The sequence below is a fragment of the Chrysemys picta genome, chromosome 2, assembly GCF_011386835.1.
Source record: "Chrysemys picta bellii isolate R12L10 chromosome 2, ASM1138683v2, whole genome shotgun sequence".
Lineage (NCBI taxonomy): Eukaryota > Metazoa > Chordata > Testudines > Emydidae > Chrysemys > Chrysemys picta.
In genome coordinates this window covers 61,861,715-61,889,385 of record NC_088792.1, presented here as the reverse complement: position 1 = coordinate 61,889,385, position 27,671 = coordinate 61,861,715, and the positions used below count along the sequence as shown (strand labels likewise).

The 27,671-nt window shown below is 43.3% G+C and overlaps 1 protein-coding gene across 7 annotated transcripts in view; it reads right to left on the bottom strand.

The window, feature by feature from the left end:
* Positions 1-22,350, bottom strand: part of LOC135981324 (ATP-dependent translocase ABCB1-like) — an 85,191-nt gene extending 62,841 nt beyond the window's left edge. For 2 of the 7 annotated variants that reach the window (XM_065583298.1, XM_065583299.1), the window contains exons 1-9: positions 22,156-22,346; positions 9,834-9,940; positions 7,995-8,082; positions 7,856-7,904; positions 6,829-6,982; positions 5,813-5,891; positions 5,426-5,617; positions 4,169-4,340; positions 3,330-3,454 (exon numbers count right to left, since the gene is read on the bottom strand). In XM_065583298.1, coding sequence (XP_065439370.1) covers positions 3,330-3,454; positions 4,169-4,340; positions 5,426-5,617; positions 5,813-5,891; positions 6,829-6,982; positions 7,856-7,904; positions 7,995-8,082; positions 9,834-9,882 — 908 coding nt within the window. In that variant the 5' untranslated portion in view covers positions 9,883-9,940; positions 22,156-22,346. Of the gene's footprint in view, positions 1-3,329; positions 3,455-4,168; positions 4,341-5,425; positions 5,618-5,812; positions 5,892-6,828; positions 6,983-7,855; positions 7,905-7,994; positions 8,083-9,833; positions 9,941-22,155 lie in introns of all 7 variants that reach the window. The other 5 variants (XM_065583297.1, XM_065583296.1, XM_065583300.1 and 2 more) reach the window with 5 other exon arrangements.
* Positions 22,351-27,671: the final 5,321 nt, after the last annotated feature.

Below are 27,671 nucleotides of genomic sequence, written 5' to 3'. Positions count from 1 at the left end.
GAGGATCTGGCCCGTGGCTGTTCTGAGTGAATTATCAGACACACAGATAAACATGATATGTTGGGTAACAGTCAACACGGCTTTTGTAAATGGAAATTGTGTCTCACCGATCTACTAAAATTCTTTAAGAGTTTCAGCAAGCGTGTGCACAAGGGTGATCCAGTTGATATAGTGCACTTGGCCTTTCAGAAAACCTTTGACAAGGTCCCACACCAAAGGCTCTTAAGCAAAGACATGGGATAAGAGTGATAGGAAACAAAGGGTAGGAATAAATGGTCAGTTTTCGCAGCAGGGAGAGATAAATTACAGATCCTTTGGGGACCCTGCTCAGAGACCTGTGCTGTTCATATATTCATAAATTATATGAAAAAGAGGGTGAACAATGAGGTGGCAAAAATTGCAGATGATGCAAAATTATTCAACATATCTAAGTCCAGAGCTGACTGCAAAGAGCTACAAAGGCATCTCACAAAACTGGGTGACTGGGCAACAAAATGGTAGATGAAATTCCATGTTGATAAATGCAAAGTAATGCACATTGGAAAACAATCCCAACTATACATAAAAAACGACAGGGTCTAATTTAACTGCTACCACTTAAGAAAGATCTTGTAGACATCATGGACAATTCTCCAAAAACATTTGCTCAATATGCAACAGCTGTCAAAAAAGCTAACCAATTGTTAGGAACCATTAAGAAAGGGATAGCTATTAAGACAGAAAATATCATCATGCCACTGTGTAAATCCATGGTATGCCCACACTTCATATAATGTGTTCAGTTCTGGTTGCCCCATCTCAAATCAGATATATTAGAATTAGAAAAGGTACAGAGAAGGGCAACAAAAATTATTAGGGGCTTGGAACAACTTCCAGCTGAGGAGAAATTAAAAAGACTGGACTGTTCATCTTGGAAAAGAGATGATTAAGAGAGGATATGACAGAGGTCTAGAAAATGAATGAAGAGAAAGTGAATAGAAAACTGTTATTTACCCCTTCATGTAACATAAGAACCAGGGGTCACCCAATGAAATTAGTAGGTGGTAGGTTTAAAACTTACAAAATGAAGTACTTCTTCACATAATGCAGTCAACAACTCATTGCCAGGCCAAAAGTATAACTGGGTTCAAAAAAGAATTAGATAAGGTCATGGAGGCTAGGTCCATCAATGGCTATTAGCCAAGATGGTCAGGGGTGGAAACCTATGCTGTGGATGTCCCTAAATATCTGAGTGCCAGAAACTGGGACTGGATGACGGGATGGATCACTCAAAAATTGTCCTGTTCTGTTCATTTACTCTGAAGTATCTGGCACTGGACACTGTCAGAAGACAGGATTCTGGACTAGATGGACCATTGGTCTGACCCAATGTGGCCATTCTTACGTAATATTGGAAAAATTGGCACGAAATCAACAACATGAAATTCAATAAAGACAAGTGCAAAGTACTACAATTGGGAAGGAAAAGTCAAATGCACAAATACAAAATGGAGAATAACTGGCTAGATAGTAGTACTGCAGATCTGGGAATTCAAGTATATCACAAATTGAATATGAACCAACAACATGATGTATTTGTGAAAAAAAGATAATATTCTGGGGTGCACTCAGGGGAGTGCCATTTAAGACATGGGAGGCAACTGTTCCACTCTACTTGTCTCTGGTGAGGCCTCTGCCAGAGTAGTGTATCAGTTTAGGAAAGGTGTGAACAAACTAGAGAAAGTCTAGAAGAGAGCAACAAAAATGATAAAAAGTTTAGAAAACCTGAGGAAAGGTTAAAAGAACTGGGCATATTGGTCTTGAAAATTGAAGACTAAGCGGGGACCTGGCTAACAGTCTTCAAATATGCTAAGGAGTGTTACAAAGAGGATGGTGATCGGTTGTTCTCCATATCCACAGAAGACAGGACAAAAAATAATCAGGGTAATTTGCAGCAAGGGAGGTTTAGGTTAGATATTAGGAAAAGCTGTCTAAATATTAGGATAGTTAAGTACTGGAATGTGTTACCGTGGAAGGTTGTGGAATTCCCATTATTGGAGGTTTTTCAGAACTGGTTAGACAAACACCTATCAGAGATGGCCTACGTATACTTGACCCTGCCTCAGTGCAGGGGGCTGGAACTGATGATCTCTCAAGGTCCCTTCCAGCCCTACATTTCTAGGATTCTATGAATATCAGCTCTCAAATGTAAGAATTAGTGCTCACTCAATTGTTGAAGAAAAACTGCTTTAGATAAAACCAAACAAGTAAACAGAAGCCAGAATCCCCTTTGACTCCACAACCTGGCAGTAGTTCGCTCTTGCTGAACACTGTTGGAAGCCAGGAACTATTCTCATAAGCTAAGTTACCAAGATATATGACAATAGCAAGCAATCAAATACAAATTAAGCACGATATTATGCTAGTTAACCCCTGTGAGACAAGAACAAAGATTAACAGTTAGTTAATGAAAAAAAATCACTCTTTTTCCTTGCCATTCCTTTACAAGCTTATGGTTTTCCATCAATCAGTAACAGCTTCTGTTCACTCATTAGCTATCTAATCCCCTTTAGCTTCTCAAGGGCATTACAGAAAGAACCGCTCAGCCCAGCAATGTTCTCAGAACGTTTCAGGAGGACGTACATATCATTTTATTGTTCAATGGCATGCTCAGAAGCTTTGTAGGAACCTCTCGACACATATGTACAAAAATGCCCTGACCAAAAGTGGGAAGCCCCAAAAATGAATGGCACAGTTTGCGCAGTAGTGAAGGGATCCTAAAATGATGTGTAATTAATTTCTTCCACATACACTATATATCATTGGTGCTGTTCAGATTAGATCAAGTAGAGGTATATTTCCAAAGCACTAAGCATACACTTAACTTTAAGCATGTGGGTAGCCCCCTTGAAGTCGATGACATAGGAAAGTGATAGGCAATTTTACCTAAGGTCATGATCCAGTAAAGCACGCAGTTAACTGTAAACACTTTAATCAATGATTTCAGTGGGAGTGTGCATGTGCTTAAAGTATCTGCAGAAGTGCTTTGTTGGACTGGAGCCTTAGAGAAGATGGCATTTTCTATAGCTTCAGCTTCCAAATTCAACTTCAGGTTAGCGTCAGAGGGAAATTGGGCCTTACAATGCCCCTCCATAATGTAGGTCAATTGAGTGATTGCAAATATTCATGGGTGACAGAAAACATCACCTTCCATATTGTCATATTTATCTTCATCTGAACTTCTCAGCTGTCTGGGGGATAAACTGATGGATCATCTTTGATTTTTTTAAAATAACCACATCACTTTCCCAAATATTATGTACAATCAATATTTGTTAAAAAAAACTCACTTTGCTAATGCCTTCATCTGTCCATTGAAAGTAACAACTGTTCTGATAGCAGTCAAAATTTCTTCCGCCACAGCTCCTGCTCTAGCATAAGCAGTCAGCTCTTTTGTAGTGAAGGATGCCAGGAACTGGAAAATTCAGAGGATGGGGGGAGGGGAAAGTATTTTATTGCAATCTATTTAAGTGGTGTAAATTATGTACAGATATAAAGGATGATCAAGCACTTAAGGAAAGAGCCTAGAATTTAGGAGACCTGGATTCAAGTCCCCACTCCAACACAGTTTTCCTGGGCAACTTCGGATAAGTAACTTCTTTCCGTGTTGCACTTCTTCATGTGTAACATGGGAATCCCCTATCTTGCATGGTGTTGTGAGGCTAAATACAATGAAGATTGTGGGGCACTCAGAAACTATAGTAATGGAGGCCATGTAAATAACTTAGCTATCTTAATTATAGGTCACAATCCTGTTTCTTCCTCCACCATTTTCATTGCTTGGGTGGGGGAAAGAAAACAAAATACAACCTATAAATGGAAACACTTTATCAATTTTTCTGTGCATTACAAGCAATATCTACTAATGTGGTCACAGTTGATGAATGCTGATCATCCTCTTCCCATGTGGTGAGTGGTGATGACTGGAAGCAGTCCAGGCCTCGATGGCATGCCAATGCCTGCCTGCTGATGCTCAGTGTAGACAGAGCTCTGCAAATTTTGGGGCAGGAGCCAGTGGAGTAGGAGAAGGGCTGCTCTCCAAACTTTGGGGTCATGTTGCTTTGGGGTTCACTCCCTCTCAATCTGTTTTTAGAAGTAGAATTCTTATTTGTTTTCCCCCAGCACTTACGATTGATCCAACTGCTGCTGCTGCAGCAAGGAGAGGGCTAACTGACAAAATCACCAAAGTCAGTTTCCACCCGTAGACGAATCCTATAACAATCCCTGTCAGAAACGTGGCAAAGAATTGTACAAATATACAGAACTTGTCTCCGATGCCTTCGTGGATGGTGTTAATGTCACTGTTAATTAAAAAAAGAGATTTGTTAACTTTGATGAATGCCTCCTCCTCACAAATTTTTCTGTTTTGCTGGAGAAAAGCTTGTCAGAGGTTTAACTGTTCAAATCATTGGGCAGTAGGAATTTTGGACATGGGTACCGAACAGCTCTTTGTGGGGCTCGGAACTAGCAGATCACAACTCATTTTCTGTGATGTAACCTCTAGATAGACTTCTGCCATTGCTACCCCTGCTCATTCACACGTGACCCAATTTATTTATGCAATATCCAAAAGGAATAATCCATACAAAAACAAAAATTCACCCCCAAAACCTTTACATTACTTTTTCCTCCAAGTTCCCCTATGTATCCTATCTTTTTCAATTTTGTTATTAGATTTTAAGATCTTTGAGGCAAGGAATATCTCCATTTTGCATTCTATACAGTGACAAGCACAGTGTTAGTAAATTATTATTTGGAAAACCATTGTGTGTCACACTAATTTTCTCTTGCTAGTTACATATGTGGGAGCTAGAATTGGTGAAATTCAAGCCTCTCTCATTCCCTTCAGGATTCACATCTTCCAAAAACTGGGCATATCCCTCCCTGCAAAAATTAAATCTGGAGAAACTCTTCATACCCTGATCATACCTTCCTCTGAATCCCTGCACAAGGGACCTGATCCAAAGATTCCTAATGATTTTAACTGGTTTTGGATCAGGTTCAACATGATAACATAGTGCCCATAACTATGAGTGCAGTTTCATTTCATACAGTGTCAGGGGTTTCAGTGTTTGTAAACTAGCTGGAGACAGCAGAGCTGTTTATCTACAGTAGTTTGCAAAATAGCTCATAGATACTACAAAGCCAATGTCAGAGGAGTAAGATATTGCATTTCACAGGATAAGTCCTCGCAATGGAAATGTCACTGAAACTCTGAAAATGAAGTGAAAAATGATAACGAATTCCTCCCTCAGACAGCAGTAATATTTTGGGTCTTAGTTAAAAAGGTTTCCTGGAAAATCCCTGTAGCTAATTCTATAAAGGTAAACATCAGTCTTCTTTTTGGCTCATGTTCCTGATGCATAGATAAATAGAGCCTTCTCACTCCGTCAGTCGGGTGTTCAACGTTCCAATCTGGCTGGTATCAAACCAAGCCATCTCCTGGTGAAGTATTGCGAAAAAAAACTTTTGTCGGATTCTTGCTGTCTGTCTTGCAGCTGAGGTCAAAAATGTCCAGACTTGGATGGTGCTCAGTATCATTACAGCAAAGGAAATACCCACATAGTAGTAGGCAAACCTGTAGTAAAACAGTAAAAGTCCATGTGGTCAATTGCATCTTGCAAGACAAGTTAGACACATCAGGTCATGTTCAACCCTGCTGAAGCCAATGGGATGTAATTGAGGGTCAAATTTGGCTTACAGCCTAATGGACAAAAAATATATAGAAACTACACTGTGCTATTCTTATGGAAATAATTGCAGAGGTTCTTACCTGGTCATTTCAGCTTCTATATCCAAACCTGGAATTGCTGGACAAGTAGAGCTACAATTCATCACAGCTGAAAGATTAACTGTAACAAAAAAATATTCAGTTTTATTAGAACAGGCATAACACAAATTATGGCGGTTTAAGGCCATAATCTTATCAGTGTTTTGCATGACACTACACTCCCTGCAACCGCTCTATAGATTTATGACTTTCATGGTGGCCATCATCCTTCCAGTGGAGGATCAAACAGGGCAAACTTCTGAGTCAGCTCAGATCACTGAAGAGTGATGTCACGGATTTAGCTCACTACGTCAAAGGGAACTGGTCAGATCATAGCTTCATCTGATCTGACCGTCTGATTCCAACAGTGGCCAATATCTGATTTTTCAGAAGTTGATAACTCCCCCTTCTACCTGACACAAGGCAAAATTCACCCATACAGACACCATAAGTCTGACTTTTATGCACCACTTAGGTTCCACTCAAAACTGGGCCCAAGTTGGGTCCAAGTGGTGGCTCAGCCTTCTGCTGGCTGTCTGCAAAAAGGTAAATTTCACTAATAATGCACCTAACCAAAGGTGAAAACTGTTCAGACCAGAGAGAAATGGGATACCCCTTCCAGGTGTCAGCACATATATTTTAGGGTAAGTTATGATTTCCCTTATCATAAGCTTAGCTTAAACGCAAAGTAGTATTAATGGTCCTATTTTGTTGTTTTAAAAATCCAATCACAGAACTTGATTTGATGACCTCATGGGACAGTGAATTCCATGGATTAACTATAAGCTATAGAAAGTAGTAAATCATTTTATAGTTACCAAATGTACTGCTCTGTAATTTATCAAGTGTCTAGTTTGCTACTGTACTATACAGCAGGGTAAAAAGGAAGGACTCCTCAGAATTCACTATGCTCTTCATGGCTTTTAACACCACAGCAGCACTCCATCCTGAACCTCTGCCAATCCAGTAAATAGGAGACTCTAACAAATATTTTCAGAAGTTGAACAAAGTTTGTTTACCTGAAGACATATTTACTGCTTGGCCAATCATCACAAATCTGTTTGTCATCTCTCCAATGACAATGAATAAAAGTGGCAGCCCTGTTCCATTTGCAACAGCAGCAATCAAACCTATTATCATCAAAATGATATCCAGCCAATCGGCATACCCAAACTACACGAATATAAAGAAAAAGGTATTAGTTGAAGGTTGAAAAATTCACATAATTGTGACAATACCCTCCTAAGACACATAGAATAGGATTTGTTTTTACATAGCACCATTCGTGATTTGGGTATCCCAAAACACATTATGAAGCAATGAATTAGATAATGTGAAGGCAAACACAACATTTCGGATGCACTTTGAAAAAGCTTACACACAGTTTTAGGCCAGTTTTTATTGAGGGAGTTAGGACATGTTGGCAGAATGGCAGGATGAATCCCCTAATCTGCAGAAAAAAGAGTATATCTTATATTTTTCACAAAGTGATAACATCACCTGTGCAACTCACTGCCTCTCTGTGTGCATTCTACTACATCACATATTTACTCAGTGCATTTAAAATGTAAACAAGAACAGGTAGTTGACAAACATTTGGCTGCTGCCTACCAATAGAAACGGGTATGTAGCAGTTATCACATTTAAGGAAAACACAGCACTTGTTTCCCTGGATAATTCATGAGATATTATAAAATTATCTCCAGTTGAGAGGCCAGGGCAAGGCCCTACTTACCGCATATGCTTCACTTCAGTCCTTAACATGGGTGAATTTCACTCTGTCATGGTGCTAGTGCTGAAACATCATCAAGCACTGGCAGTTAGCTGTGGGGGAACTTTGCACAACAGGCCATATTTTTAAAGAGGGAAGCCTGAGATCAACGCACAAAAATGGCTGTGCGGCAATACTAAGTTTTGCACAGACCTCTTTCCTCCCTTTCGAAATGCAGTATTGTGGTTGCACATTAGTCTGTCACCATAACGTACAACAGGCAAAGAAAAGGAACAATGAGAAATATAAATCAAACCAATAAACTATGCACTAACCAATTTCAAAATGCCAACCATCTTTTCCTTTGACTTCTCATTTTTCTTTCTAAAGAGATGAATGCAAAATTAATCCAGGCCCTTTCTTGAAAGGCAGGACAAGAAATTTAACAGTGTATTAAGATCAAGGAACCCCTACTTTTTCTTGTTCTTCTGTAATTGGTCATTTTGCTCAGGTTTTTCATCATGTTGGAAAGTAGGATTGCCATAGCCATTCCTTGCAGATTCTGTGGAGGGGAAAGTAGGTTTTGCTTTCACAAATAGTAAGGTCTTTTAAATCAGCTTCTTATGAAGCACCTTAAATCCCTTTCTGAATTATCAAAACAGTTGATTTTTTTAAAGCAGGAAAACTACATTTTTTTCTCATGCTCTTGAAACAGCTCAGTAACTTTAAATTTTTTCCTCCCCAAAGATAACACCCAAGCTGAGAACAAACATCATTTTCAGCCCAAAAAAACTAATTTTAAGGGAAGTCATTAAAGACTAACTTGGTCCTCAGTCTTGCAAAAACTGAGGGTATGCCTAAGTGTATGTCTACACTAGAAGTGCTCTCTGTAGCACATACACTTACTACAATGATGGAAGGGATTAGTGAATCCACCTGCTCGGTTGATGGAAGAGTTCTTCTGTCAACCTAATGGTGTCAACACTGGGGCTTAGGTCGGCTTATCTATGTCTCTCAAGAGCATGAACTTTTCACACCTCTGAGAAATGTAGTTAGGTGGACCTAACTTTTAGGTGTGGACCAGGCCTTTGTCTTTGCAGGATGGGGGCCTTATGGTGGAACAGACATCTTATTATTTGTCAGTATTTCAGTAGTACGTACAGCCCTCAACCCTACTGTGCTAGGACTGTACAAACACAAGCAAAAAAAAAGAGGATCTCCGCCCAAAAGAGTTTATAATCAAGGAATAAGATGAGAAATAACAAGTGGATGAAAGAAACAGGCAGAGGATTCAGAACAGAATAGTGAGGTGAATGTGAACTATAGGATAAAAGATGGTCACAACACACCAGCTGTCTATCCTATCTCAACCTGAACTATAACTACTGTGTTTTCCAACACTGGTTTTTAGAACACCTTTGTAGAGACTTACAGGACACTATTATGTTTGTTTTGATTATAGAACAATTCAAATGCAGTTAACTGGTTCCTGACTCACATAGTGGAGTATTTGCACATTTAGGCCCCATTTCTGATGCATGTAAATAACTTTAGGCATGTGAGCAGCCACACTGAAACTCAATGAGACTTTTCATGTGCATAAATGCTCGCAGGATGGGAGCCTTAGTTATTGTTAAGTTAGAGTGCCTCACTAGGCACACCAAGGTCACTTAAGTTGGTAGAAATGCCACACAGAGCTACGCCCAGCCAGTTCTGTGACTAAGGCCTTGGCTACACTTACCCGCTAGTTCGGCGGCTGGCAATCGAACTTCTGGGTTCGACTTATCGCGTCTAGTCTGGATGCGATAAGTCGAACCCGGAAGTGCTCGCCGTCGACTGCGGTACTCCAGCTCGGCGAGAGGAGTACCGCGGAGTCGACGGGGGAGCCTGCCTGCCGAGTGTGGACCAAGGTAAGTTCGAACTAAGGTACTTCGACTTCAGCTACGTTATTCACGTAGCTGAAGTTGCGTACCTTAGTTCGAATTAGAGGGGTAGTGTAGACCAAGCCTAAGTTAAAAGAGAATACATGTATTCAGTGCTAGCTAAGAATATTTTCTGAATGCTGTTTCCTCCACATAGATTCCCCAAGAAGCGTCCATACTCGCTGGGTAAACACACCACAGAAGAAAGCTTAATAGCCAGAGTAGCATGATTTGTGGAGGACGATGGTAGGGCTGATCTGTTTTTCCATAGAAATCCCTCATGGCTACCAGACAAGATTCAAAATGTGGCTTAGTTTTGTGGCAATGGAGTACATCCTTCCAACAACTAGCCTAACATTCAAAAGAAGAAACAAATAACCGAAAAACGTACTAGGATCAAGTGGTTCCTTTTCTTTGTAATTTATGAAATCATCCTTCATTGTGTTATTCTGTTGTATGGTTATTAGACTTGCAGAAGTAAATCACTTTGGGTAAAATCTGCATACACAAGGAAACAGCACAACCTTTCAGAGACAATAGCCATTCAAAGAGTTCACATTAAGATATGTTTATGTTTCTTTATTGTTTCCTTTCAACAACTTTTCCTAGGGAAGAAAAAATATTTATCATTACATACTACTTTTACAATCAGGGTAAATTACTTTTCTAAAGAACCATGTTCATTTTTAAAAATTAGGACAACAATGCGGCCTGCTTCCTGGGGGTACTCAGGACTGTGGCCACCTGCCCTTAGCACGAGAAAGCCTTGTCTGTGCCTGATGGAGGTCAGCTCCCCAACTCCAGTGGCCACAGGCAATACAAGCACTCCCCTCTAGGCCTAGGCAGGCCCTGCTGTCTCTTTACAGGTTAGCGATAGGCACATTCCAACCCCTGAGCTCTCCGAGCCTCTCCCTGGAGTGTGAAGCCCCTGCTCCACTGCAAACTCACAGTATTTACAGATTTGCTGTTTGGAAAGGAACAAAACACCCCAGCTTACCAGTTCCAGCTCAGATCACCTCTTTGCTTAACACACGACACTTAGATACATTTATAGTGAAAACAAGCAAAAGTTTATTTAACAAAATAGAGATGTAACCCCCCCCCCTTCAATGCTGGTTTAGAACCTGAATGCAGTGCAAACAGGAGAGGGGTACCTCACAGTTTTTGGACAGTTTCAAAGTTTCGGTCACCCTGGGCTCATTTTACTGTGCTGCTGGTAGGTTCCTGACTCCCCCTACTCATATGCTAAAGGATCTAGCTACTTGGCCTTGCTTCCAGTGAGACAAGGGATAACCACACTAAGGCTGTGGCTACAGCACTTGAACTCACAAATAATTCAAACTCACACAAGCAAACACATTAAAAACAATAACTATAAACTTTATGTAAGGACGTGACCAAATAGAAATAGACAATCAGTGAAAATATTAAATGATTAAAATGATTAGAGATCAATGATGCTTTGTAATGACTATAGGCTCTGCCAAGAGGCATGGTAGGTCATATGACCACACACTCTCTCAATGTTCCTAAACAAAAGTGTCTCTTCCCACACCCAGTTCTGTCTGTCCCCCACATCTCAGGTGGTGCATGTGGAGACATGTTGCAGGCCGGTAAGGAGATGCTGTTAGAAACACACCTTATTATACTGGGAATTAGCAGTGCAGGTCTTCATGATCCAGGTAGATGAAAATCCTTCCGCAGATGCAATGTGCCTTCATGGTGCAAAATTAGAACCTAACTGCCCATATAACTCTAAGGGCTTGGCTACACTTGCGAATTAGAGCGTATGAAAGCAGCCACGGGTGCCCTCGCTCACTACCTGTCCATACTGGCAAGGCACGTAGAGCGCTATGACTCCGCAGCTAGAGCGCTCCTGGTACTCCACCTCGGTGAGTGGAATAACGTTTGATGCGCCCCCGCTGGAGCGCTGTGGCGCCAGTGTGAACGGGATGTTGCATTACTGCGCTCTGATCAGCCTCCGGAAACATCCCATAATCCCCTTAAGTCAAGTGGCCACTCTTCTCATTGTTTTGGAATCACTACAGGGATGGTGTCTGTTGCTGTCTGAATTTACAAGACAGCATACCCCCAAAACCCACTCTCTCTCCCCCCACATACATACAACACTCTCCCTGTCACACTCCACCCGCCCCCATTTGAAAAGCACGTTGCAGTCACTTGAATGCTGGGATAGCTGCCCATAATGCACCGCTCCCAATGCTGCTGCAAATGTGGCCACGCCAGTGTGCTTGAAGTGTGGACAGACTGCAGTGCTTTCCCTACTGCGCTCTCCGAAGGCTGGTTTAACTCAAAGCGCTCTACATTTACAAGTGTAGCCATGTCCTAATACAGGATACCCCCTCCAGTTCCATTTCTGGCTGAGTGGTCAGGAGACTGATTCAGGAAAGCAGGTCCTGCCTAGGGATCACTGGATATGGATTAACCGCCCACTCCCTTCTGACAGTGCTGACAGTCTTTAAAGCTTGGAACCCATGGGTTCTAAAACCCCGGATCTGGTGTGGGCTGGCTGCAGGGCAGGCAGGCTGGAAGCAGTGAATGGCAGGAGAGACAGGGTATCTCCTCCGGTTGCTGGCAGGCGGTGACAGGAGTATTGTCCGCTCCTAGGCCTTTTCTGCAGGCTGGGGTTACAAGTTAGACCAGTTGCTGGGCCTGGAAGTGCTGTGCTGGCAGACTGCAGGCAGACCTGCTCTCCCCTCTGCTTCCCAATTGCTCTCTCCCACATGGCAGGAAATCCAAGCTATTCATAGCCTTCCTCCTGCTTTCCCAGGCCTCCAGGACTCCCAGGGGATTTAAAGGGCCAGGAGCTCCCGGCCGCCCCGCTACCGCCCTGGGCCCTTTAAATCACCGCCAGAGCCCTGCTGCCGGAGCCCTGGGGTACATCTGCTGAAGCCACTGCCCTTCATCCTGCCCTTTTTAGCTGTAAGATTCTGCGGTCTGCTTTTGACAGGGGTTAAAAAATGGCAAAGAGGGCGAATCGGAGGAGGGGGGTGGCCAGGGTGTGAGCAGAGGGTGGAAATGTACTGGTCAGGGGGGGTCAAGCAGCTGGAGGCAGCATTAGGAGAGGGGCTAAAGGGAAAATCAGGGATCGGGGTGGGAGGCAGAGTTAAGCACAGGAGTGAGGCTCTGGCAGAGGGTGTCACAGGGCAAAACCTGGCACAGGCAGGGGCAGAGGGGTAGCAGTTACCTCAGTGGCATTGTGACACCCGTGTTTGCAAAAATGGTGGGGGGTAAAGGGGCTTTTTTTATTTCCCCTCTCACAGACAGCACCTCTCAGCATCGGCTTCCCAGGGCTGGGTTCTTAAAGACACAGGCATCCCAATGCCTAATCAATGCAACTCCTCTTTGTCTGATCTAACCTACTGAGACTATGTCTACACTACATTGCCGCGGGTGCCAATGCTCCTGGTAATCCACCTCGATGACGGGATTAGCTCTGAGCACTGGGAGCCGAGCCTGTCCACACTAGCGCTTTAAAGCGCTCAAACTTGCTGCGCTTGGTGTGTGGGGGGGGGTTGTGTGTGTGATTTTTCACACCCCTGAGCCAGCAAGTTAGAGCGCTTTAACTTGCCAGCATAGTATCTGATTGCATAGAGTCTCCTAGCAGTTGTCTTATCTGTTGCTGGGATTCCCTGAATTCCCTGAATTTTTAAATTTAATTTTTTCTTCTCATTTTAGAGCTGACTGAATTTCTGGCCTAGTGTCAAAACTTTGTTTTGAGTCAATCCACCAATGGGGATTGCATTTTTGCAACCGTTATTTTGCCTCTCAGTCTAGCCCTTAGTGTTTTTCTGCATGCCATTGTTTACAACTTAATTCTCAAATATTCAATAAAGGCAGTATATTATCTCCTATAACGTCTTTTTCCCTGGAAAAAAATCTATTGTAATTACTGCTATCATGGGTCAGACCAATAGTCCACCTAATCAAGTATCCTGTCTTGTGACAGTGGCCAATGCCAGGTGCTAATTTGGGAAAGATCAGTCCAGGCAATGACTCACTGAACCATCCCATTGTCCACTCCCAGCATCAGAGCCAGAGCAACCCATTAAGCGACCTAGGTGGTTGCCTAGGGCACTACAATTTGGGGGGCGGCGACCGTGGCGGTATTTTGGCGGCGGGACCTTCTGCCACCTCTGTGGGGGCACGGCATTTCGGGGCGGGACCTTCCGCCCCCTAGGGCGGCAGAAAAGCCGGCGGCGCTCCTGCCCAGCATGAGTTATACACCCTCGAGTCAAGAAATTTTAATAAGTAAATGATATCTTTTTATGTGCCTCTTTGTTCTTGAGCCTGTAGGGTGCAGTAAGGCGAGTTCCAATGCCTTGAGCCTAAACACCTGAATGAATCTTAGTCTACCCTCATACAGTTCCTGTTACCTCTCCCAAACATTTAATATACCTAAGGCCATATCTACACTTTAAGTGTGGGTTAACTCAACTGATGTCAGCATAGAGTCACTACGTCACTTGTGTGCATGCCTCCTGGACTCCTTGTCTCAGCAGTCAGAGTACTCACCAGAAGCACTTGTATAAAGTTAGAGTGAGGTGCACCAGAAATAGATATCCCACTGTATTTTGGGAAGCTTTGTTTTGGCAGTGTATGCTGGGTACCAAACAGGTGAGACGGGGTGGTTGTGGCCAGGGGATCCAACTTCTTATAATGCATTGTTAACCATCCGCTAGTTTTATATGTATCCCATACATAAATGTATACATAATGTTTACACCTTTTTTTCTAAACCCACTAACCTGCCTGGCCCTCCTCACTGTCTGCCATCTCACATAGAATCATGGAACTTGCATGGCTCTGCACTATTGTCATGAGCGTTTGCACCCAAAGGTGCATGCTCCTTTACTGTTTGCAGATCAACAAACATACATGTGGGGTGTGACATTATACTCTACATTCTTTATGAAAATATGCTTATGATATGGATATGACATAGCTAATATATACTTTATGCAAGATGGCTGATGTAGGGTATCATTGCAAAATTCAAGACCTACTGACTGTGTTTATCCAACCTGTATGCATGTAACATTTGTATCTGAGGCTAGAAATATTGACCATGCCTCTGTATTTCAAATGTGTCTCTGTATTTCAAATTAAGTAAAAATCTTAAGTGAATCAGCATGTTCCATAGAATCTCTATGGATAGTAATTTCATGCTCTAATAAGAACATAACATGAGGGATCTATTATCGACCACCGGACCAGAACAGTGATAGTGACGATGAAATGCTGAGGGAGATTAGAGAGGTGATCAAAATTAAGAACTCAATAATAATGGGGGGGTTTCAATTATTCCCATATTGACTGGGAACATGTCACCTCAGGACGAAATGCAGAAACAACATTGCTCGATACTGCTTCTTGGAGCAGGTGGTACAGGAACGCACAAGGGAAGAGGCAATTCTCGATTTAGTCCTGAGTGGAGCGTAGGATATGGTCCAAGACATAACTATAACAGGACCGCTTGGAAATAGTGACCATAATATAATAACTTTTAACATTCCTGTGGTGGGAAGAACACCTCAACAGCCCACCACTGTGGCATTTAATTTCATAAAGGGGAACTATGCAAAAATGAGGGGGTTCGTTACACAGAAATTAAAAGGTACAGTGACTAGAGTGAAATCCCTGCAAGCTGCATGGACACTTTTCAAAAGACACCATAATAGAGGCCCAACTGAAATGTATACCCCAAATTAAAATGTATACCCCAAATTAAAAAACACAGTAAAAGAACTAAAAAAGAGCCACTGTGGCTTAACAACCACGTAAAAGAAGCAGTGAGATAAAAAAGCATCTTTTTAAAAGTGGAAGTCAGTTCTAGTGAGGTAAATAGAAAGGAGCATAAACACTGCCAAATTAAGTGTAAAAATGTAATAAGAAAAGCCAAAAAGGAGTTTGAAGAACAGCTAGCCAAAAACTCAAAAGGTAATAACAAAATGTTTTAAGTACATCAGAAGCAGTAAGACTGCTAAACCATCAGTGGGGATCGAGTTACAAAAGCAGCACTTAAAGACAATGAAGTCATTGCAGAGAAACTAAACGTATTCTTTGCTTCAGTCTTCACAGCTGAGGATGTTAGAGAGATTCCCAAACCTGAGCCGGCTTTTGTAGGTGACAGATCTGAGGAATTGTCACAGATTGACGTGTCACTAGAGGAGGTTTCGGAATTAATTGATAAACTTCACAATAACAAGTCACTAGGATCAGATGACATTGACCCAAGAGTTCTGAAAGAACTCAAATGTGAAATTGCAGAACTACTAACTATGGTTTGTAACCTGTCCTTTAAATCAGCTTCTGTCCCCAATGACTGGAGGATAGCTAATGTAACACCAATATTTAAAAAGAGGTGATCCTGGCAATTACAGACCGGTAAGTCTAACATCAGTACTGGGCAAATTAGTTGAAACAATCGTAAAGAATAAAATTATCAGACACATAGAAGAACATAAATTGTTGGGCAAAAGTCAACATGGTTTCTGTAAAGGGAAATTGTGACTTACTAATCTATTAAAGTTCTTTGAAGGGGTCAGCAAACATGTGGACAAGGGGGATCCAGTGGACATAGTGTACTTAGATTTCCAGAAAGCCTTTGACAAGGTCCCTCACCAAAGGCTCTTACGTAAATTAAGTTGTCATGGGATAAGAGAGAAGATCCTTTCAAGGATTGAGAACTGGTTAAAAGACAGGGAACAAAGGGTAGGAATAAATGATAAATTTTCAGAATGGAGAGGATTAACTAATGGTGTTCCCCAAGGGTCAGTCCTAGGACCAATCCTATTAAACTTAGTTATAAATGATCTGGAGAAAGTGGTAAAAAGTGAGGTGGCAAAGTTTGCAGATGATACTAAACTGCTCAAGATAGTTAAGACCAAAACAGACTGAAGAACTTCAAAAAGATCTCACAAAATTAAGTGATTGGGCAACAAAATGGCAAATGAAATTTAATATGGATAAATGTAAAGTAATGCACACTGGCAAAAATAATCCCAACTATACATACAATATGGATGGGGCTAATTTAGCTACAACTAATCAGGAAAAGGTCTTGGAGTCATTGTGGATAGTTCTCTGAAGACGGCCATGCAGTGTGCAGCAGCAGTCAAAAAAGCAAACAGGATGTTAGGAATCATTAAAAAGGGGATAGAGAATGAGACGGAGAATATCTTATTGCCCTTGTATAAATCCATGGTATGCCCACATCTTGAATACTGCGTGCAGATGTGGTCTCCTCATCTCAAAAAAGATATACTGGCATTAGAAAAGGTTCAGAGAAGGGCAACTAAAATGATTAGGGGTTTGGAACGGGTCCCATATGAGGAGAGATTAAAGAGGCTAGGACTTTTCAGCTTGGAAAAGAGGAGACTAAGGGGCGGATATGATAGAGGTATATAAAATCATGAATGAGGTGGAGAAAGTGAATAAGGAAAAGTTATTTAATTGTTCCCATAATATAAGAACTAGGGGCCACCAAATGAAATTAATGGGCAGCAGGTTTAAAACAAATAAAAGGAAGTTCTTCTTCACACAGTGCACAGTCAACTTGTGGAACTCCTTGCCTGAGGACGTTGTGAAGGCTAGGATTATAACAGGGTTTAAAAGAGAACTGGATAAATTCATGGAGGTTAAGTCCATTAATGGCTATTAGCCAGGATGGGTAAGGAATGGTGTCCCTAGCCTCTGTTTGTCAGAGGGTGGTGATGGACGTCATGAGAGATATCACTTGATCATTTAGTAAGGCATTTGATACGGTCTCGCATGATATTCTTATCGATAAACTAGGCAAATACAATTTAGATGGGGCTACTATAAGGTGGGTGCATAACTGGCTGGATAACCGTACTCAGAGAGTTGTTATTAATGGTTCCCAATCCTGCTGGAAAGGTGTAACGAGTGGGGTACCGCAGGGGTCTGTTTTGGGACCGGCTCTGTTCAATATCTTCATCAACGACTTAGATATTGGCATAGAAAGTACGCTTATTAAGTTTGCGGATGATACCAAACTGGGAGGGATTGCAACTGCTTTGGAGGACAGGGTCATAATTCAAAATGATCTGGACAAATTGGAGAAATGGTCTGAGTTAAACAGGATGAAGTTTAACAAAGACAAATGCAAAGTGCTCCACTTAGGAAGGAAAAATCAATTTCACACATACAGAATGGGAAAAGACTGTCTAGGAAGGAGTACGGCAGAAAGGGATCTAGGGGTTATAGTGGACCACAAGCTAAATATGAGTCAACAGTGTGATGCTGTTGCAAAAAAAACAAACATGATTCTGGGATGTATTAACAGGTGTGTTGTGAGCAAGACACGAGAAGTCATTCTTCCGCTCTACTCTGCTCTGGTTAGGCCTCAGCTGGAGTATTGTGTCCAGTTCTGGGCGCCGCATTTTAAAAAAGATGTGGAGAAATTGGAAAGGGTCCAAAGAAGAGCAACAAGAATGATTAGAGGTCTTGAGAACATGACCTATGAAGGAAGGCTGAAGGAATTGGGTTTGTTTAGTTTGGAAAAGAGAAGACTGAGAGGGGACATGATAGCAGTTTTCAAGTATCTAAAAGGGTGTCATAAGGAGGAGGGAGAGAACTTGTTCACCTTAGCCTCTAAGGATAGAACCAGAAACAATGGGTTTAAACTGCAGCAAGGGAGGTCTAGGTTGGACATTAGGAAAAAGTTCCTAACTGTCAGGGTGGTTAAACACTGGAACAAATTGCCTAGGGAGGTTGTGGAATCTCCGTCTCTGGAGATATTTAAGAGTAGGTTAGATAAATGTCTATCAGGGATGGTCTAGATGGTATTTGGTCCTGCCATGCGGGCAGGGGACTGGACTCGATGACCTCTCGAGGTCCCTTCCAGTCCTATAATCTATAAATTACCTGTTAGGTTCACTCCCTCTGGGGCACCTGGCATTGGCCATTGTCAGTAGACAGGATACTGGGCTGGATGGACCTTTGTTCTGACCCAGTATGGCCATTCTTATGTTCTTATGCTCTGTTAGATGAGGCCAGACAATGTTAATGGCTTATTGAAGGAATGCACAAACACATAAAGATTACCCCAGGAACTGTGTGCAACAGGAACCTCTGAATGATAGTGCTATACAAAGGTCATCGGATGTAGCTAACTGCTACAGAGAGCAGTCTCACGTACCTACGGTGTGAGAAACTGCTATCTGTAGGAATTAGCTTCATCAGATTGCAGTGTTACAGGTCTCCCATGACCGTCTCATAAACAAATGATGGAAATGCAACCTAGATGGAGCTAAAATAAGATGGGTGCAAAACTAGTTGGAAAACAATTCCGACAGTAGTTATCAGTGATTCACAGGCTGAAAGGGCTGAGTCAGGCTGAAAGGGCATAACACATGGGTCTCTCTAAGGATCAGTTCTGGATAAGTTTCTATTCAAAATCTGAATCTGTGATTGAGATAATGGCATAGAGAGTACAAGTATAAAGTTCATGAATGATAACAAGCTGCACACATACTAAATGGGAAATGACTTCCTAGGAAGGACGACTGCGGAAAGGGGTCTGGGGGTCATAGTGGACCACAAGCTGGATATGAGTACCTTGGAAAGGGATGTATTCCAAAAACCAGAACATCACTCTGGGATATCCACTCTACTCTGCGCTGATTAGGTCTCAACTGTAGTAAAAATTGGGGAGAGTCCAGAGAAGGGGAAAAAAAATAAGGTCTAGAAAACATGACCTATGAGGGAAGTAGCATCTTTTTACAAAATAGGGTTACCATTCGTCCGGATCCCCCCGGACATGTCCGGCTTTTTGAGCTAAAAATAGTGTCCGGGGGGAATCTGTAAATGTCCAGACTTCGCCCCAACCCCCGCAGAGCGCGCGGGGCTAACAGGGCAGCCGGCTGGATGGTGCCACTTACATGGGGCTCCGACAGCCTGAGAGAGCCCCTCCTCCACTTCCCCCTCCTCTCCCCTGCAGCTGAGAGCACTCCCTCCCTCCCTCCCTGCATTCACAGATCGCCTCCGGCAGTCTGGAACTCCTCCCCCGCTCCTCCTCCACTGCTGCCCAGCCTGCCAGGACCTTCCTGAGCAAGCTCACAGAGACGTTAGACGAAGGCCAACAATAAGGAGGCCAGGGAGTCATAGAAGGGGCAGGGAGGTTTTGGATGGGGCAGTCAAGAGACTGGGGGTCGGGAGTTCGGGGGGGGGCTTGGATACGGTTTTGGGCAGTCAGTGTACAGGTAGGGGGTAGGGTCCTGGGGGGTAGTTGGGGGGGGTCTTAGGAGGGGGCAGTCAGGGGACAAGGAGTGGGAGGGGGTTTGGGAGTTCTGGGAGTGGGGCTGTCAGGGGGCAGGAGTGGGGAGAGGGATCGGAGCAGTCAGGGGAGAGGGAGCAGAGGAGTTTAGATGGGTCAGGAGTTCTGGGGGGGGCTGTCAGGGGGTGGACAGTGGTTGGATGGGGCATGGGAGTCCCAGGGCTCTGTCTGGGGGTGGGGGGGTGGATAAGGGTTGGGGCAGTCAGGGTACAGGTAGGGGGTAGAGTCCTAGGGGGCCAGTTAGGGGCAGGGGTCCCAGGAGGGGGCAGTCAGGGGACAAGGAGCAGGGGGAGGGCTAATGGTTCTGAGGGGGGGAAGTGGGAGGGGCAGGGGCGGGGCTAGGGCAGGATGGGGGCGGGGCTAGGGCAGGATGGGGGCGGGGCCCCTCCCGTCCCCTTTTTGCTTGCTGAAATATGGTAACCCTATACAAAAGCTGTTTCTTACAACCTATACATATAAATAACTGCTACAGATAGCACATTTCTACATGTAGCAATTTCACATACATTATAGTGCAAGAAACTGCTACCCGTAGGCATTTGCTACATCAGGTATCAGTTTACTACAATAGCAGTTTCTTATAATCCATTACCCAGGTCCGGCTCCAGGCACCAGCCGAGCAAGCTGGTGCTTGGGGCGGCAGATTGTTCGAGCCGGCATTCCGCCCAATCCTAGGGCAGCACGGCCGCTTCTTGTTTGTATGTTTGTTTGTTGTGCTCCTCTGGCGGCCCTGTAGGGGGCGGCGGCGGGGAGGACGGGAGCGCCCTGCAGCAAGCCTGGCAGTCTGCGTCCTTCCCTCCCAGACTACCGGAGCGGCGCAGAGTCTCCCGGCAGGCAGCACACTGGTCGGGCCGCGTGTTAGCGCCCCGCTGAAGCCCTGGCCGCCCTCCCTTCTCTCGTCCCCGCCCCCGCTAGCCGGGGCACGTCTGCAGTGCAGGGAGTCTCCCTGCACCTGGCTCCTGCCGCGCCGCAGGTTTTTTTGTCTTTTTTTTTGCTTTGCCGTTCTGGCTTTTTTTTTTTTTTTTTTTTGCTTGGGGCGGCCAAAAAGCCAATAGCAGTTTCTTATAATCCATTACCTATCGGTAACTGCTACCATAGGGTTACCATAGGTCCGTTTTTTCCCGGACATGTCCTGCTTTTCGGCAATCAAACCCCCGTCCGGGGGGAATTGCCGAAAAGCCAAACATGTCCGGGAAAATGCCGGCCGGGCACTTCCCCTCCCGCAGCTGCTCTGCTCCGCTCCTCCCCTCTCAGACTTTAAGAGCCGAGCTGCCCGAGCCAGCGCTACCGGCTTCGGGCAGCCCCCCCTGCCTCTGGACCCCGAGCCGCCGGCCAGGCACTTCTCCTCCCCGGCTCCAGCTGCTCTGCTCCGGCGGCTCGGGGTCCGGAGGCAGGGGGGGCTGCCCGAAGCCGGTAGCGCTCAGGCAGCTCGGCTCTGTTTAAGAGCCGGGCTGCCCGAGCGCTACCGGCTTCGGGCAGCCCCCATGCCTCCGGACCCTGCGCCGCTGGAGCCCGGGAGGGGAAGTGCCCGGCTGGGGGCGCAGGGTCCGGAGGCATAGGGGCTGCCCAAAGCCCGAGCGCTACTGGCTTCACGGTTTGCTGGGCAGCCTCCAGACCCTGCGCCCCCGGCTGGGCGCTTCCCCTCCCGGGCTCCAGCTGCGCTGGGGAAGCGCCGCCGGGGGGCGCAGGGTCTGGGGGCTGCCCGGTAAACCGTGAAGCCAGTAGCGCTCGGGCAGCCCTTTCCCCGTGGCTGGGAGTGGGAGGGAGGAGGGGGCGGAGTTAGGGCGGGGAAGAGGCGGAGTTGCGGCGGGGCTAGGGGTGGGGAAATGGGCGGGACCAGGGCCCGTGGAGGGTCCTCTTTTTTATGTATTAGATATGGTAACCCTAGCTACCAGTAACACAGTCCTACCCAGAGCAGTTTAATACACTACACCGGTCTCGGCCCGGATAGGCTCGGACCCGGTGACTTTCACCTCCGCCCCCCGCAGTGGCCACGATCCCTTTGCTTTCAGTCCCAGCGGCCGGGGCTCCCTTGGTGCGTGTCCCTCCGAGCTGCCATTGGCCATGGAGCGCGTAGCCCCCAGAGACGCGGCCCCGCTCCTGCCGGGGAAGGTGCCCCGCTGCCCGCGTGCGGCGGCCGGGGAGCGCCGCTGAGCCCCCGTGGGAGGAGAGCGAGGAGCGCGGAGCGACTGGGTAAGGGGTTTGCTCGGACACGCCGCTGGCGCCAGAGAGGCTGGAGCTTCCCCATCGCTCAGCCCTGGGCCGACCCCAGGCGGCTCCTGCCCGGAGTGGGGGGTGTGACTGTGGAGGCAGCTCGGTAAAGCCTGTCTCGGGGGATGGGAGAGATTCCGCAGCAGGAGACTGTCCCCGTCCCAGCGGTTCTGAGCCTCACCTGCCCGCTGCTCCCAGAGCGGCTGTGACTGCGGAGTGCCCACACCTGCCTTCACTCCCTAACCAAGGCAGAGTCCCCGGTGTGGTGTGTCCCAGACGCTGCTCTTCCGAAACCTCAGTGCTCGCGTTACCCTGTCCCTTATAAACAGCAGGCTGCTTCCCGCCGCCCAGTTTTCAGCTACCTTGTTTCCCTTCCTCCACATACCGAAGGATCAGGTTTCAAGGTAATGCTCTGGGGCCCCCTTTCCACATCTCCTATCAGTGATTCCTTCCCCACAGTTACCCCCCCGCCCAAAAGAAGAAAACCATTTCTGGTGAAGACATGCCGCTGCGTGGACCAGAAATGGGTAAAAGGACTAAAGCCTCCAATTGTGGTTCTTTCCTGCTTAAATGAATTTAAATGTCTCCTAAAAAGTTCAGAGAGTTGATTCAGAAAAACACCCCAAAGCTCAGATTCTTCACCACACTTGTAGGGACGTCTATCAGTTACTATGGGAAAACTTATGCAGATCTTACAGTACCCTGTGGCTCCCCACCCCTTTCCACTGTGCAAAAACAAAATCCCATAATTATCTTCCCATCCATCTGGGTGCTGATATCATCCTCATCATGCTGGAATCTGAGTGCCCAAGGTTTTTGGAAAGTCAGGGAAACCAGTGGTAGTTTTGCCTGATTAAGGTGTTCAGGCATGGGCTCTGGGTGATGATTCCTCTTTTCATTCCTCACCCTCCCCCCACTCCCCCACACGCACAAGGTTCAGGGTAAAATGATACAATTCCCTTTGAAAGAAAAGGCAACTTTTCCCATCGCTTTCTTCACACACCCCCCCCCCCCACACACCATTACCTTTTACTTTCCAGCTGAACTTCAATATTGCTCAAAACCCTACACCTCAAGTCTTTTTATTTCTAGGGCCCCACGCTCTCATTACAATTACATTATTTTTTTAAGCTAGGCATTGTACAAAACACATTGTGACAGGGACTGATTCTTCCTAAGAGTTTATTAACTCCTTGGCTTCCATAGCTCAGATGTCTGTGTCTGTAGATTAGCAGGGGGGGAAGGTGAGAAGCATAAATACATGATTGTCCCAAGCCCCAAACTGTGTTAATCCCATGGAGTCAATGGAATTTTTGTCATTTCAGTGGGAACAGGAACAACTCCTGCATCTGCACTAGGAGCGTTTTGCCGGTGTAGTATACTGGTATAGCTTTACTGGCAAAGACTTTTCAAGAGTAGACCTGGCCATAGGTTTAGTTGTGCTCATGGTTGAAGTCAGATACCATAGCAATGAATGCCATATAATAATATAAGCAGAATTAAATAGGAAAGTCTTGATCAAAAGTTTGAAGATGCTAAGCACCCACAACTCTTATTTGAAATCTTGAGGAGTTGTTGGGTGCTTAGCACATCAGAAAATTAGGCCATTTTACTATTATAGTAGAACCTTGATTTTATGACCACCAATCTGACGAACAACCAGTTACAGGAATCATTCCTCCCCCCCCACCCCCCCGACTGGGGGGATGAAGTAGAAAATCACAGCATGAATGTGATCCGATGAAGAACAAGTTGACATCCCTTCACATTTTGAGGCCTTCTTCAGTGTGTTGGAAAATGTTTTGCTGTGGTTTGAAGGACAAGAAGAAAGTGATGCAGTGCACCATGCTGCAACTCACACTGTACCTACTGTCAGTTCGAGATATTCAATTTTATGAACTTTTCAATGTTATGAACTCCTCAGTCCCCAATTAGTTTGTAAAACAGAGGTTCTGCTCTTTTTGTGTGTAGACGCCCCAGCCAAGACTGGAGCCACATTGTGCTAAGGATTGTAAATACACGTTGTTCAACATTATACAAATGCTTTTCCCCGCAAAATAAAATGTTGTCAAGGCTGACACAGTCCCACAGAAACTTTAGATTTTGATGAAATGGCATTTTATGATGGGAAAATGTTCTACCTGAAAATTTTTGACCAGCTGTTATGTTAATAAGCAACTTTAAAAAATAAAGAACAGGGAAGCAAAGGGAAAGTGAGAGAAAGAGAAAGGGAAGAGTTGGCAAATAATTCCTGCAGTAACCCGATGAGGAATAAGGGCCACACTTATCACTTGGTAGAAGACCAGGGAAAGTCAAAGCAAATTGCATTTTTTTTAAACCTCCTTTATAAGTAAAAGATGACCACAATTATTTAAAAGTTGAACAGAACTGATAGTAGTGGACTGAAATAAATGCATTGGTAACTAGAACGGACATAAGCTTATAAATACAGCTTCAGTCTTTAACTGTTGTGGAAGAAACAAACTTTATTTTTAGGTTGGAAGCAATAAAATTAGAGACAGCTTTATTTAGGACATGCAATTGTAAAGGAAGAACGTAGCTGACAGAGCATTTTTGTTTTAGTTTTTTTAAGTACAAGCAATATTACACAAGCATTTATATATTTTAGTGGCATGTATTAATTAAAAACATTTGTAGTTTGCTAATGTTATGTTTTGCTTATTTTTGTATTTTTTATTTTTGTTTTTAAATATTGCTATTTTAAGGCTGGGTTACATTGATTATTTTGCTGTTTTTATTTTCTTTTGACGTGAGCTTTGCTTTTATAGGTTCTGCGATATTAGGCTAAGACTTAGCTTAATATTTGCTTTGGTTTTGATACTTACATGGCAACTTAACCCCCCCCCCCCTTTTTTTTGGTTTTACACTCCCCCTTTTGTGCTTTTTTTAGCATAACTAACATTTTTAAAATTTTAATTGCATTAAGCTTTGTATTTTTGTTTTTAGCTTAGGAGGATTAGAATTAGCCTTATAAATTTTAACTGGATATAACAATAATGCATGATTAGTATGAACATGAAAGGCATTTTTGTTATTACATTTATTACAACAACAATGACATATTTTTAGACTAAATAAAAGCAATACACCCATTAGTGTTTTTATTGTAATAATATGCTGGGGTTGTTTTACTGCCTTAGTTATATAGCACATTATACATATATAATGTACATTATAATTAGTACATCAAGTAAACACTTTATAGGCTGTATGAAAAGCATGTTTTTTTATTTAATATATATTTTGAAGCACATGGATTTGACCCTGAAAGTTAGAAATTTTTTGAACCTTTGGTAAGAGTAAGCGCAAATTTTGTAATTGGTTAGATATTAAAGTAGTTCAATGAAAAGAATTTGATACCTACGGTTTGATTTTAGGACTTGTTTGCAGGCCAATAAATAATGTGATTTTTTGCGGTTATGGTGAATTTTTTTGGATATTATGGTGAATTATTTAATTTTACATGAATTTTTTTTAAGAGCTTGGCAGGATTTGGTATGTGGGAGCCTACACCTCTCCTATCGGCCCATATGCTTGGAAGGAGCACTGCGAGTACTTGCACATTTATTTTGAAAATGTTTAAGTATGTTTTTATGGCCACAAATTAGATGGCATTTTTGAAGTACTAGTAAGGGCCGTGGGCCACGCTTGCTGCTTGAGATTATTTTGAATGGCCATTAGTTGGTCATTTAGGAAATTTTGAATTTTTGAACATGCTAGATTTTATTGCAATTTTTTTTGCCTTAGTGATTTTTAATATTATTTTTGTTAACAGCTTTTGGGTTATTAAACTAAGGGCAGAAATAACATGTAATTTACCAACTGTAGCTTGCACTTGGGTTAGCTGTCCTTTAGTAATAAGACCAGTGGCTTTTTTTAGTTGCTTTAATTTTTTATTATGTTGTTGGCCCTTAAGAATATTTCAAATTGCTGCTGCACTATTTGCACCATTTTATACGTGGTTAGCTAAGCCTTTTTATTTTTTTAGAGGAGACCTGGGCTTTTTGCTGTGCTAGCCAAATAGCAGCCCCTTTGAGCAATTTAGATACATGAAAGTCATTTGAAAGCTGTGTAGGGGCAGGGTAAATTTTACAATTTTTAATGTGGCATTAATTATTAAAAGAAGAACAGGAGGACTTGTGGCACCTTAGAGACTAACAAATTTATTAGAGCATAAGCTTTCGTGGACTACAGCCCACTTCTTCGGATGAAACCTTGCATTAATTATTGTTATTTGATATTTTAGTATATTTTTGGGGGGGATAGCATTATATTATATTTATTGTTTAAATATTTTTAGGTACTTTTGAGAGGCATTAACATTAATAGCATAGGAAGGGGTATTTTGTAATATGGTACAGGTTAAATTATTAGTTACTGGGATTATTTTAGTACATGTAAAATTTTTAGTAGCAGAACATACTCTTTGAGTATGAGTTTGATTATTTATTAATTGGGTAACCAAAACAATAAGGACTTTTTTTTATATACTATAGACTTTTTGTTTGGCCATTCTATTAACCACATTATAAAACTTTAATTTTAATTTTTTGAAGCTTATTTGTAGTGATGTTATATATTTTTATTTGTTTTGATTAGGTTTTTTTCTATTTAATTGTTTGCTTATATGGGATAGTTTGAACTTTAAAAATAATTTTTATAAACAATATTTAAATAGATTATCAATGTGTGAAGGCTTTGGCCATTGGGTTTTATTAGATATATGGCATTGTTTGTATTTGGATGTATTACAGGGGTAATAGTGTAATGGAGGAGATGGCGGGAGTAGTGGCAACAAGGTGCCTTTGGTATTTGTTATTTAAAATTTAGTTAGGGAGGGCAATACATGCTGAAGGTACTTATTTAAAAACACAGGCTGCAGCCTGTAGAATAAACCCCAAAATGTAATTAATATCACATTCCTAAGCACGGGTTTTACAAGGGGTTTTTTTGCCAGTGTATAATTTTTTGTTTTTTTTTATTAGGGTTAGTTAATAATATTTTTTGTAGTTAGGAATTTTTGGACTTTGGCAGTTTTAGCAGAGTGAGGTTTTTTTTTTTTTTAAAGCAGTTGTGGCTTAGCATTATAAAGGGGAGAGGTCACCAGCACATTACCCTGTAGTGCTTTGGTTTTTGTAGCAAATACTGAATTCAGGTTAGCTTTGTCAGTGGACAAGGGAGAGGTTACTAGCACATTACCTTATTTTTCTCTTTTGCTGTTTAGGAGGAAAAGAAATACTAGGAGGAGAGACAGGCTGATTAATAGTAGGAGTGGAATTATTTTGAGGCGGGGGGGGGGGGGGTTTGCAGTGAGAAACATGGGTCCAGGCAGTTAGTTTTTGGCAATTTACAGTGGTGTTGGTAGTTAGCAGGACTTGGTAAGGGCCTTTTTAGCATGGAGCCAAAGCAGTTTTTTGTTGGTGGACCTTTACATAGATCCAATTTTTTGGTTTTAAGGAGTGGCAGGGCTGCTAGGGTTTTTGGGTAGCATTTTTTTTATTTCTGAGAAAAGAAACCTAACACATTTTATTAATGCTTGGCAGTGTTTTGCAGATTTTACAGCTGCTTGGGCATATTTGATTCCCCCCCCCTTTTTTTTTATTAGCCAATTTTTAGCTGTGAGCAGCGTCTTTGAATAGGGCCAGCATTTTATTTTTGGACTAAGCTTGCTAGCTA